General features: G+C 43.3%; 1 protein-coding gene across 1 annotated transcript in view; it reads left to right on the top strand.

Annotated features, from left to right (window-relative positions):
* The first annotated feature begins 1,208 nt into the window (after positions 1-1,208).
* Positions 1,209-14,044, top strand: part of EP300 (E1A binding protein p300) — a 65,995-nt gene continuing 53,159 nt past the window's right edge. The window contains exon 1 of the mRNA XM_054822582.1: positions 1,209-3,208. Within this exon, the coding sequence (XP_054678557.1) occupies positions 3,115-3,208 (94 nt within the window). The 5' untranslated portion in view covers positions 1,209-3,114. The remainder of the gene's footprint in view (positions 3,209-14,044) is intronic.

Genomic DNA, 14,044 nt, shown 5'->3' with positions numbered 1-14,044 from the left:
CGCAAACGTCCCACTTGGATCAAACAAAACTGCTTTTTTTCCATTAAAAACAGACACACAGGCCCTCCATTTCCTTTCCACTGTCGCCTAACGGCGTATGGCCCAAAAGAGCCCAAACGCACCAAAGAGGAAAAACCGGGATGGGGTATTTCCTCGCTGATGAACGCTTAAAGATTTGAGGAAAACTCCTAGCAGGTCAGTAACCCTCACGAAGCTCCGAAGCAGCTCCCGGGCCGCGAAGGCTTACGAAGGACCACGTAAATATTGCCCGTCCCTACCTAGAGCCCGAGAGCCAGCCCGTGCCCGGCCTCTGCACAGCGGGTGCGTTTTCCAGGGCGCTGCTGCATCATGTAACGCCTCCTGCCTCCTTCCCCAGCACGCACGGGGCTTTTTTTTTTTTCCATAAAGCGTGTGTTTTGTGGGTTTATTTACTCTTTGGCATAAAGTCTGTGGGGTTTTTTGGTGGGGTTTTTTTTTTTTTGGTAACAGCGATGGAAACCTGCGGCGGCTCTTGCATCCCCGAGTTATGTATGTAAAGTGTCTCTAGATGCCCTACGGGCCTTGGCGGGGGTCTGTAGCCGCTGCCCACCGGCCAGCGGACGAGAGTGCTGCTCCCCATCCCCGCTTTTCCCCGTCCAGGGGGAGCTGTACCCCAGCCCGCTCACCGCGCCGCCCCGGGGCCTGCCTCCCAGCCCGGGCTGCCATATCTGTGGCGCAGCAAGGCCCGGGACCGGCGGGAGGTGCGCCCCGCCCACCGGCACCGCGGAGAACCGACCGAGCGCCGACACCCGTGAGGAAGGGCCAAGGCGGGAGAAACTCTGTCGGCCCTCCGGCCCCTCAGCCCACCGGGCCGGGCAGCGGATACTGGGGAGTGCGGCAGGGCGGACTTGCCGCCTCCTTGCCTGCCCTGGGCCGCCGGTTACGGCTGGCCTCTCCCGGGCCGCTTATCGGCCGACAGAAAAGAGCGTGAGGGAAGGAGGAAGAAGGAGTCTTTTTTTTTTTTTTTTTTTTAATAAAAACCCCCTTTGCCTTTAAGGGGCGGAGCCAGGGGAGTTTGCGGAAGAGCCCGGCGAGAGGCGGGCGTCGATTGGACGGGCGCCGATTGGACGGGCGCGGTCTCGTGACAGCGGCTAGGCGGTTCCACTCCCCTACCCCCACCCCGCGCACGCCAGCCCCCCGCGTTCCATTGTGTGCGCCAGCGCTGCCGGGCCCCGCCCACAGGCCTGGCCCCGCCCCTTTTCTCTCTTGGCTCATTTCCGGCCGCCGCCGCCGCCGCTCGCTTCCCTCCGAGGACTCGGGAGAGTGAAGAAACAACAGCCGCCATTTTGTTTGTGTGTGAGCGACTGAGGGAGGGAGCGAGACCGAGAGGCCGAGCCGGACGGGGCGAGCCAGGGGGAGGGCAGCGCAGAGAGACCCAGGGGCCCGGCCAGGGGACGGGGAGAGAAGCGAGGAGCCGAGACGCCCCCCCCCCCCTTCCCTCCGCGCCAGCCTACCCGACCCCTCTCTCCTCTCTCTTTCCTTTTCTCTCTTCTCTTTTTCCCCGACTTCTTTCTCTCCCCTGCTCCCCTCCGCCCCCGCTTCTGCCCGCTCTGCCACACACGCCACAGGAGCGGCCGTAGCCGGGCCGCCGCCGAGCGCCAGGCAGGGGCAGTAGGGAGCCTGCGCTCGGCCCCCGCGCTGCCTGCGCCGTCCCGCCCCACCCCCCCCGCCGGGGAGCGCCGAGGACCCCCTCCCCCTCCCGGCCATTTAACCCACCCCGGGGCGAGTCCCCCGCCTTCCCTCGGCGTATTTTTTCTTCTATTTTATTATTTTAATTTTACCTTCCCTCCTTTTCTTGGAGGGGTCTCTGACCGGCCTCCCCTCCGCCCCCGACTACCAACCTCTTGGCTTCCTTCCCCACCCTCGCAGAGGCGAAGAGGGAGTCCCCGCCGCGCCCGAGCAGCGGCCGAGGTTTTTTCCCCCTCGCTTTTCGCGCCCCGCATAGCCCGTGGGTCCGCGGGAGCGGAGACGGGCAGCCCCCTCCCAGCCCGGCGCCAGCGCTCGCAACCATCCTCAGCCGCCCGGGAGGGGGGGAAGGTAGGCAGAGAGGGGGGGAGGGGCCGGCTTCTTCCTCCTCCTCCTCCTCCTCCTCCTGCCGCTACTGTGGGATCGGCCCCTCTGTCTGCGCCGGAGGGGGGGACAGCCTGCTACTGAGAGCGAGAGAAAGAGGAAGGGGAAAGAAGAGAAGAAGGGGGGGCAGAGAGGGTGTTGAAACCCGCCCCCCACCTTCCCATCCCGCGATCGGTGCTGCCTCCATCAGGACAACAACCCCTCCTCCTTCCCTGCACAACAAGATGTGAAGCGAAGACTCCTGGGACTTATCCTCACCCTCCTCATCCTTACAGCTCCCCTTTCTGCAGCCATTAGCGACGGGCGAGGAAGAAGCGAGTGGAGCTGGGGACCCCGCGCACGCCTTGCCTCTCTCCCCGCCGCCTCCCCCCCAGCCCTGTCGCTGGCGGTGGGTATTTTTTTGCAGGGTGGTGTTGGAGGGGGAAGGAGCTGCTGCTAGAGGACGGTGATCTTTTTTCTTTTTTCCTCCTCCTCTCCCCTCCTTCGCCCGCCTCCTTGTGGCGATGAGGAGGAGGAGGACGGCGCCGAGGAGGAAGAGGCTGATGGCGGCGATGAGGAGGCAGCAGGAGGAGGAGACCCCCCGAAGGATGAAGATGATGATGGTGGCGGCGGCGAGGAAGCACCAGCAGCACAACAGCCGGGATTAATTTTACTAAAAAAAAAAAAAACCACCACCAGCCTTTTTTTTTTTTTTTTTTTTTTTTTTTGGCGGGGGCTTTACCTGCTTTTTCCATCTTCGCTCAGCCCTTTCGCCTGGGGGGAGAGGCTTCTTCCCCCCCCGCCTCAGCTCTCACCTTATCTTCGCTTCTCCGCTGCCGCCCTCCCGGAGCCCGAGGGGCAGAAAAAGGGGAACTTGGCCCCCCTCCTCCACCAGATCCTCCTCGCTCGCTCTCAGCGTTATTGTTGTTCTTCAGCTGACTCGGGGCCCGAGAAGAAGGTGAAGGTTTTGGGGTTCACCCCCCACCGTCTCTCTACTCAGAGTGATTGTCTAAAAAAGAATTAAAAATGGCCGAGAATGTGGTGGAGCCGGGCCCGCCTTCAGCCAAGCGGCCTAAACTCTCCTCACCGGCGCTCTCCGTGTCCGCCAGCGACGGCACAGGTCAGTCTCGGGGGCCCAGGCCCTCCCCACCTCTCGGTGCCGCAATTATTGCCCTTTTCTCCCCTCTTCTGCCTAAATCTCCTCCTCCCTTTTGCTGCTGTTAACTCGTGCCTGCCTTCGTCCTTTTTTCTGTCAGTCTGTTTCTCCCCTTTTCGCTCCGTTTGAACCTATTGGCGTTAATGGCACATAGGGAGGGTGTTCGGATGTTTCTGCCCTTTTATTTTTTTGAAAGTGATTGAAAGCAAAGCTGTGCAGTTTATTGTGCTTTTGGTCAACTGCAGATAAGACTTAACAGTTTGCCATTTTCGTGTCTTTCACAACAGTAGTTAATTACTGAGCTCTTTGCTAAGCATATGCCTTTAATGCCAGTTGCAGGAATATAAAATAGCGTTAAAGATGATGCTTTTGTACACTTTATTGCTGAATTATGTATGTACGTTCACACGCACAAATGTGTGTCTTGTTTTGTATTTTATTTTGCATATACAAGGGGTTTTTCCAACTCGTTTAGAAATGAGATTTATTTCTCTGCTATTTTTCTTTTTTCCTTTCTTATATGCAGTCTGCTTATTTGACTTACTTTTTACAGTCCTTCTTTCTCTTCCTTGCAGAAGGTTATTTAAAAACTGCTTTTCTGATTCAAATAGGCCATCGACTTTATGAAAAAACAGATAAAACCAAAATCCAGATCCCAAGCTTGGGGCGTAAGTGTTATCGAGACTATTACCCTCTTAGAAATGAAATGTTATTTCACCTTATTTGCATTAAGAATCAATATGGAGTGCAGTTCATCTTGCATCTCCCATTTCTTTGCTGCGAGACCAAAATGTCTGAAATTCCCCTGTAGGCTTAAGGGCTGTGAGGATAAAGGGGCTTCTCTGCGGTCCTGCAAAGGTCTTTGGTGATGCTGTGAAGGCAAGCTAGAGGTTGGAAATCTTAGGTGTCCCAATCCCTAGCAGATATGAACTGGTTGTACTGGGAGGGAGGAGGGAGTAACAAAGGGCTGTTCAGCTTTTTAATGCTTCTTGTGAAGCAGGTGAGTATTTGGTGTCATTTTGCTATGAGAGTACTTGGTTACCTGTCCTGCAGGAGTTTCTTTGAACTCACGTTAGATCTTCTTAGCCTATGGGACATGGAGGAAGCCTCCTCCTGCCAGGGTCAAGTGAGTTAGTGGCATTTCTTATGTCAGCCGTGGTCTTGTTCAACGCAGTTACAGCTGGCAAGAAAAAGGAAGAGTTGACTTTTTTTTTTAAAAAAAAAGCTCCTAATTTGACAGTAAACATAAGGTTGTAGTAGCTGGTTTCTGGTTGAGCAGTGGACATGACTCTACTTGGAATCATCTTCAAAATATTGATTTTTGCCTTCTCTATTCTTGATGAATGATGTGTTAGTTTTGAAAAGTTTGTGTGTACATTGTAGGGCATATTAGTTATAGGCAATATTATGTTGTAACTGGAGGACATGTCTATTCCTACTATCAACAGGTCTCTAGTAAGAGAGTAGACTAGGGTTGGAGAAGTTGCTCTTTAGCTAGAGCTAGTTGTTGGGTTTTTTATGCTAGACTTAGAAACCAGTACTTAATTCAGTAATAACCATTTCTACTTTGTCTTGATGGTGGTTATCTTGCTCTGTTTAGAGAGGCAAAATAAAAACGAATTTTGTGAGAAGTCCTGATACTTGAAAATATGAAAGGTAAAGGTGCATTTTGATTCAGATGAACGCATGTATCTTAAGACATTTTTGATCAAATAAGGTTTGGATAATTTGTCAATGTATTCTAGTTTACCAGGTGCAGATTTTCACAGAATAGTCTTAATTGTTAGCTTACTGAGCAGTTTAACTTTTTACAGTTATAGTGAAAAACTAGGGATTATTGGACACTTTCAATAGTGCACAAATGGGATAATTTTTCCTCAAAGTGATTGAGATTGTCATCACCTGATAGCTGTGCAGAGTTTTGTAGTGGCACAAACACTTCATATATGCTAGGTAAAAACTGTTAGAGGATTCTTACTCTTCTGGATTTTTTTTTTTTGTTGACAATTTATTACCTGGATTTGGGACAGTTCCACTTTCTGTGTTTTTAAATGTGATATCGTATCTGTCCCACTTTTGCTGTTGTGGGAAACTGCTTTGAAGTTTACATGTATTAATCTATCTGCTCCTAAATTTGTTTTGAAATAGTGCAAGCAGCTCTCATTAAGTAAATTCTACTTATAGAATCTCCTGCATTGTCCCCACTCCTTAGTTAATTATAGAAAATAAATAACATGGTGCTTAGGTACTTACTCTTTTTAAAACTGTTAGATTCACAGCATCACTAGAGAGATGGGGGGAGAAAAGTAAGAAACTCGCACTGTTGATGAAACTTTTTCCAGCACATGAGCATAGTGGATCTTTCAGTGTTTCTTTTGCTGTTAAGTTTTTGACTGGTTTCTTAATCTGCAATACTGTTTTAGCTTGTTAGATACCTAAAAATAACGACTGACTCTTAACTTATTCCCAAACTTGCAGATGTTAAATGTATTTATATTGGAGACTAAGTTGAGTTTCTAATTAACTCATATTTTCACTGCAGACCTGGATGATACTGATATTCTGGCCTTGGAATATACTAAACTCAACTGTTGGTGGCTTTCTTCTAGAAAGTCGGCAAAGATTGTCCTAATAAGCTTGATTTATTGGCAGCAGCCAAATATAGCTGCGCTTCCCACTGTTGTTGCAGTGCTGCATCTCTTTCTGTCTTAAAAGTCTTAAACGGTTTGTGTGTTCCCTGCTCAAATTTGCTTTGCCGTAGAACATACGTATTAACGTAGCTTTGAGTTGCTTTATTAATGCCAATTCCTTCTTTAGGAGGTAAGAACAAGATAGACTTACAGGGTGACTGACATGCTTGTAGCACACTTTGTAATAAGTGTTTTGAAGTAATTTAGAAAGTCTTGGTATTGTGAGTGTTGTGTAGTGTATTAGAATTTTTGAATGGTCTCATTTTTTCTTAAGTGTTGCGTAGTTCCAGAATAGCTTCAGGAGCAGTACTATGTGGATTCTTTAAACTGTCAGAAGTTTTCTATAACTTTTTTTTCTCCATTTAAATGCTCAATTTCTTGCAAAGAACAGTAATTATACATGTATCTTGTCTAGATGTCTGGGTTTCTGAAGACCATTACAGCTCTACAGTGGGGTCACCTTTTGTTGGTACAGTATCCTTACTATGGGATGTGAGTTTGTGACACTAGATGCTGGCACAGCTCTTCTGTACTAGCGTGGTTACATTGACATCAGTACTTTGCCAGTGTAGCTCATTTTGCTTACCTTTCTTTACCGGTAGAAACACTGTTTTGGTATGTTGCACTTAGTCTAACAAAACTTTCTTAAACATTGTATGAGCAATCTGGTGTACACCAGTCTATGTTTTTCCCCATGCTGTAACAATCATTTCAGTGCATCCTGAAGAAGTTATCTCCTTGAGTAAACGAGTGCAAGTCTTTCGTAAAGATACATTTTTAACTGGATGCCTTAAACTGGTGACTTTTTTGTTTTGGCCTTTTTGTGAACCCCTCATCTTTTCCTGCAGTAATGCAGATATGCTGAAATTGCCACGTACAGATTTCTATGTGGTATATTCAGGAAGGGAGAATTTAATCATGCTTTACAGCACCCCTCCACCTTAGAACTGTTTTCTGTGAACTAGGAAAGCTTTCTAGGCTCTGGGTTCAGAACTGCTGTGTTTCATTAAGGAATAAAAAATGGAGTATACTCTCTGCTGCAGCGTGGTTGTATGGTATGCCTTTGGGTTGCTAGATCTGAAAATAGGATTTTAAGTGCTTAGTGTTTCTGGCTTGTTGCAACATTGGAAGTCGGTTTTCTACAATTAGTTGGCATGTGTGTTATACCAGAGATCAGCGTATGTATTTGTGGTATGTGCCTTAACATCCTGCAGTTTACTATATCCAAAAGTTGCATTTTTCTGAGTAATAGCACATCTTTAATGTCCCTTTCAGTACTCATCTTTACTAAAGTTTGTATGTTCCTGTTTTTTCAGGAACTGCTTCTGACCTTTAAAACTTTACTCTCCCTTACATCAAAGATCTAAGATTTGTAATGAAACTTCTCGCCTGGACTACTGCAATTTTGACTGGTACTCATCTTTCATTTGTTCCAAATGTACCAGGATGTTTCTTTGCTTGAAATGAATCATATTAATCTTGTCTCACTACCTTTTCCAGAAGTGTATACAGAGTTTTCAAATCTATTTTCAGACAGCTGTGGTTTTTTCCTTACTGTTTGTATATGCTACTTTTAAAATTAAATACTTTTCACAAATCTGTTTTCTGGCTAAAGTTTGAGACCAAGTCATTAGCTACATTTAACTTGCAGCCATCAGATAAATATTTTTATCTCTTCTTGTTGACAGCCACTTTTTTTTTTTTTGCCGTCCCCTCTGTCTGTGTCATCCCATGTCTATTCCCCTCAACCCCTACCCCTCACCCTCCCCCAAGTATTAGCTGTTATGAGAGATGCCTTAAAATATGGTTTGGTGTATGGCATATATTGTAAATTGAGTATTGCAGTAGTGGATGCTTGTGTGGCAAATATTGGCATCTTTGCTTTGTGGTTAAGTAGGTTGTCAAAGTAACTGCAATAGAAATAAATTTAAGAGAATTTAAGTCTGCAGGATTTTCTTTAAAAAGTAAACCGATCGTTCATGTGGTGCTTAGTAACTTTTTAAAGAGAATCTTGCAGACTTTTGACCCTTGTAGATTTCCAAACTGCTATCTCTCTGCTTTTTTTTGCCCCTTTCACCAAGTGGATGTTCGTGTGTATGTCTCTGACATAGGTATGTACTTTTTCTGAGCAGTGTTGTATAAGTATGTAATTTTTTTAAAAAATATCCCCTACAACGCAAGGACCATGTATATCATGATGTAAAACTGAATTTTGAGCGCTTACAAATAATAAATCTTTGAGACTAGAAAACCAATTTACAGTTTCAATTTAAAAATAGAAATTCACAAGTTTGATATTGCAGGGAAAACCTTTGTTGCTGAACTTAGGAATTTAAAGATTAAAAGTAAAACTACTAACTTTTGCATCTTGTCCCTCATGGTCCTAGAGTAGGGTTTGGATTTAGTCTAGAGGGTCCTTAGTTCTGGTTATTGGTCGGTTCTGTATTTGCAGAAAACTAAAGTTTACCTGGAAGGGTCTAGCAGACTCTAGGTCTAGTGTACGTTTTTAGGGGATGTGAGTTTCCTAATGTACTGGGGATAAACGCTGAACTTCTACTGTAGGAATTCTAGTTTCTTGTACCTTTATAACTGGGAGAAAATTACTTTATTAGATATAAATTCTGTGATTTAGTGTGTATTTCTTGCATCTTCTCTGTAGGTGGCTTGATTATGTCCAGTGTCACCTCAGTGTCTTCCTTAGCTGCCTTAGCAGGAGCAGCCTTTCAGTGCTTCTTTCAACAATGTAATTACACTACTTTTACCTTTCTCATCACCCTAACTAGTGCCCCCTCTGAGAGGGCATGGCCAAAAGTCATTTAGATTTATTATTTGACAAATGGAGTAATTTTGCTGTGTAGATTTCACTGACAGATAAACAATGCACACCTGTCTCCAAGGATTTGGCTTTTCTGTCTTTACTTAAACTGTAACAGCAGGCAGAAGTAAAATACATCTGTCTCTGCATATGGTTGTATGCACTGACAAAAAACTTCTGTGGTTACATTGAATGTGTAGAACTTCAAGTAGAACTTGAACCAGGGCAATTCAGAGAAGTCCTCTCCCTGAGCAGTAAGTGATGTATCTGAAAACATGATTTTGTTCTCTTCCCAAATAGCAACAAGTTTCCTTAAAATAGATTGGAATATGAATGTATTTAAAGTTCTCTTTAAAACTTGACGTGCTACATTCTTCTTCAAACATGCATTTTTTCCAAAATTTTTTTGAAGAAAATCAGAAAAAGGAGTGTGGAATTCTGATGAACTCAAATCAGAGTAATTTGTGGTTTAGTTAGCAATGTCAGGTGTGTTGATAGGAACAGCAAGGAGATGAAACCATGGTCCAAACTAGGATTTGCACAAAAAAGTACAAGTTAGTACAGGACCTTCAAAACCAGCACAGGTTATTTTCTATTATTGGTGGTTGTGAGATGGGGCAGAGAAGGATGTTGCTTTTTTCCATTTGATTGTGTGAAACACCTCTGAACTGCACCTTTCGTTGCATCTTCATAGGAGATGTAAGTAGAGTTCTGAACCATATTCATTTGCTTGCAGAATCATGATTTGCTGTTCTTGCTTTGTAGAAGTCCCAAATATAAGTGAATAGATAACCTCTCTTAGAACATACTGTGTTAATCATCTAAAATAATCTGATTCTCAGGGTTTTTTTTCTTTTTTAGAATTCTAATAAAAAATAAAGTTCTGGCAAAATGCTGTTGTATGACTTGCTCAGTAGAAATTCTGCTGAGGCTACACTGCCTTTTATGTATTCCTGAATATAATTTGAGGAGCTCTGGGGAACTACTGGTTCAAGATAAAGAAGTCTAATCTGCTAACTGTTTTTTGCTTACTTTTATTTTTTTTGCATAAATTCAGTATTGCATTTTGGTTTTACTCAGGAGTACCATTGAATGAACTAAAGTCAGTAATACTCAGAAAACTGACATGACGTTTTGGCAATTGTATATGCAGATTGCATCATTTCGAAGTCCTCATTAGCTTGACAATGAAGTGAACTTTACTCTTTTCTTGAAACTGATTTGTAATCACTTCTAAAGTGAAATTGATTCAGTGTGTTCGTGCATATACAAGTGTTCCCTTCTTGTCTACATGTACCCATTTTTTGCCCACCAATATAGCAGACCAGCAAGACATCTCTGACTTTCCAGACTTGTGTGTTTGGTGGTCTATAATTTATTGTACTCCCAACTGAAATGCCATTCTTACTATTTAACAATACCACAGACCAACAGTAGGTAACTTAAGGTGGTCTTATGGGAATTTCAGTGGCATACACAGGATAGTCTTGGGAATAAGAGGACTAATTTAGACACTTTTTCACTAAAGTTAAAGGTAGCCCAATGAAATTCATGCAAAGAGCAACATGTTCACAAGGAAACTATTAACTGTATGAATTCAGCATTTTGGAATTAAAATGTCAAAACTTCATCTTGGGTCATCAGTGATGGCAAGGCTAATATGTTTGTGTTGTGTTAGGTAACAACGTGAATAGGCAGGCACACAAACAACATCTCTGAAATACCTCCTTAAGTCATGTTAAAACATTAAACATACCCTGTCTTGATTTTTGCACCCAGTCTTTTCCATATGATTACACCACTCCTGTTTCCCTAGAACAGCTACAATTCCATATTCCAAAATCATAACCATTGAATTTTCACTATGGTTTTCAGTGGTAAACACCTGCTATCATCTGTATCTCTAAATAGTGGTTGTTGAAGAACTTTGACTGCGATAATGAAAAGTGTTTGTTATAAATACACTTTTTTGAAATTGCAAAAAACCCGTACATTAACCAGAGCCTACTAAAATTGGCATTTCTGTTGATATTAATTTGGAACAAGTATGACTTAAATTTGCAGATTATTGAGACTTTGCAAAATTGAAACTTTTTTCCTTAAGCAAGAGTTTGTGTTTGACACCAGTGTTTGAATAGGAATTAGGATAGCTTAAAAAACTGGAGAGTCATGTCCTAATTTTAGGACTTTACAGTAGATGTTGAAAGATAAGTTATTGCTTCTTTAGAATGATTTTTTTTTTGTTGTTTACACTTGTAAAATGCTTAAGTTTATACCTAGTTGTTACAACCAATAATGAAATCATGTGTATTGTAGGTGGGGAATTGGACCATGACCAACCAAATGTTTGGTTGTTTTTAAAAAAATCTGTGCCTGAAGCTGTGCACTACTGTGATGTCCTAACATGTTTTGTGCCTTTGTGTTTGTTGTCTTCCAGGAGTTTTGAGGATGTCCTTTTTAGATGTGCTTTCTGCTTATATTGTTGGCAGTCTTACTTCAAATTACCAGGTTTCTTATTGTGGTGAACAAATTCCGGTCTTTTCTGGATTAGCAGGCAAGGAAGGAGGCAGTGCTTCCCCACTTTCTTGCAGGGAACAGAATTAATATCAAAGTCTAATGCTGACGACTTTGTTACCCAAATAGAATAATACAGCAACTGAACATTCTTATTCTGTTGCGTAAACGATAGTGAAGACCTGTATCATGTTTCCACTTGGGGGTGAGCGATGATTAGGGTTATATAGGGACTGATGTCCTAGGATTTTGGAAGCAGTAGTTGCAATGATGAATCTAGACCCTAATATTTTATGCTCATGTTGAATTTTTGCCCCTTCATTTTGCATCAAATTAGTAGATTAAAATGTAGAGTCAATTTAAATCAAGTTAGGAAAAATTATTTGGCAGAGTTTGTGTTACCATTGGGTAATTGTGGCTTCATAGAGGATCTACATGAAAAGCCTTCTCCTTAATGGGCTTTAATGGTAAGAATAAATCTAATTTCCAAAATGCTGTGTAGCAAAGTTCTCTCACACCCACTTGGTAGGAATCATAGAGGTTTTTGCCTCTAGATGTGGGGTGGGTTGGGTTTTTTGGGTGTTGTTTTTTTTTTTCTCATTGATAAAATTGTGTGAACATGTCTAGCTTAATTTTCTGCCATCACAGAGGCCTTGGGAATTGGTGACTTTATTAGCACTTTGTTTCATGTCTGTGCTTCGCCTTTGCTTCTGCGTTTTCGTGGATACATCTGAATTGTCTTGTGAGAATGTGTCTCCTTACCTTGTTTTGCCTTTTTATTTTTGTGTTTTGAGTTCTGGCTGCTTTTTTAAGGGCATTTCAGACAATACATTTTAGGGCCTGTAATGCTGCAGGCTTGAACAGCTGATTTCTGTGGAATATTGGTTGTATCCTCTGGGCACTTTCTCTGTTACATCTAGGCCCTCTTCGATTCCTGGATAGCTTTCATGTTGCCATACAGGGAAGATACTGACCTCGGCAGCTTATTGTTATTCTTTGTCTGAAAGCACAGCAAAGGTATCATGTTTTCTGTGTAGTCCGACATCATTTGTGGCTACTGTCAACCCTGTCACATGCATGCTTTGTATTCAGTGTCCTGTATTAAGCCTTGTCCACTTGTTTCATTGTGAATGTAACAACTGTGATATAATTTAATCCACTGATAGGTTTCTGGAGCCCAGAAACATTTGTGCAAAAAGGTGGCTGTTCAGCAGCTTTCTAATTTGATATGTCTGTGTTCAGAATATAATAAATGGGATGCAGGGACAGGAACTGTGGTGTCTCTTAGCTCTGCAAGATCAGCAACAAGGTAAGCACTGGAGTAAGTTGTTGCCTTACATGTCAGGCATACAGGGTTCTTCAGGGATCAGTGTTCACACATGATGCTGTTTCTTCAGATACACCAACTCTTGTTTGAGACTGAATGCTTGAACGTCTGGAGTCTGAGGGTACAGTACACATGAGTACAGCATTCTTTTTTGTGTAGCATGTGGCAGGTTCTTAGAAAACTACTATTATTCGCTGCAGCCTCTTTGCTAGAACCAGATAATCTCCATGTTGATAGAAATGCCTGTCTTATTCTGAAAGGTGAATAGAGGGCTGTTGTCTTAATCCAGGAATGAGAAAATGACTGCATCATGACTGGGCTAGAAAGCACGCAAAAGAAACTAGCATGTGCCACTTGAACCCACATATCTATTTCTTTGTTAGGTAGTTAAATGGATGTATTTTCCATGCGTCGTAAGCGTTGCCAGAAATCTCTACCTGCCTTGCATGCTTTGAGAGCTGTTACATCACTGGTGCTGCCAGGTGCTCTTGTGGTAAAACTAACTTGAAGTAAATACTTTGTAACTCATTTGGGAATTGATCACTTGATAAGGCACTGATGTCTTACTGACCTAAGGAATTTTGATTGCATGCTCTAAATCTGTACTAGTTTAAAGTCCATTTTGGTGCCAGGTGGGTTTCCAACGCAGGCCAGCAGTTTCCTTGTATCTTGCAGATTAGGTACTGTCAAAGGCAGACTTCTAAGAGGTTAGCTCTTTGTAGGGTCCAAAGCTAAGAAAATAATCCATAGCACACTGATTTTTGAAGTTGCTTTCTCACAGTTTTAGGGTGCAGTACATATTACTTAATCCAGTCTAACTGGACTGCCATTGAAAGAAATGGACCTGCTCCATCTGCTGTCTTTTCTGACCCACTTTCTCACCACAGATCTAATGTACCCAGGGCGAGTCAGGCCAGTTTCTTGACTTTACAAAAAAAGACTTGCTTAAGTGTTCAGTAGTGGTACAGTTCCTGAAAGGAATTTTTATATGCCTTTGCATGTTGACACTACCTCAGGTTAAGACTTTCTGATTACCTACTTAGGTGTTGTTTTGTGGAGGTACTTTTCTTCTCTTTCCTTCAAATCTTAGGTGGCAGTAGCAGTCTATTCTATATCTTCTTCTTACCTATGGAGAGAAACACACTAATAATACCATAAATTACGTAATGTGGAATCACTCTGTGCCACTCTACTGAGATCAAGATTTAGCTCTACCACTTATTGCCTGCATATTACTGGATGTTTTTGAGCTCTTAGTCCGAATACTGTCTGTTCTGTTACATCCCAATTTTTCTGTGTCTGATTATACCCTAAGATCTCTAGGGATTATGAATGAGGTAGACAAACCTTTGCAGGACTAATCTGCTGCCTTTGCCTTCCCACAAACTTTATTTTGTTAGTTAGAAACCTTCATGTGTATCCTTAATGAAACAGATTGCAAGGCTAGCAGCGGA

Source organism: Grus americana, chromosome 1 (assembly GCF_028858705.1).
Source record: "Grus americana isolate bGruAme1 chromosome 1, bGruAme1.mat, whole genome shotgun sequence".
NCBI lineage: Eukaryota > Metazoa > Chordata > Aves > Gruiformes > Gruidae > Grus > Grus americana.
Note: the sequence above shows the minus strand (reverse complement) of the source record. Positions and strands in the feature narration are given on the sequence as shown.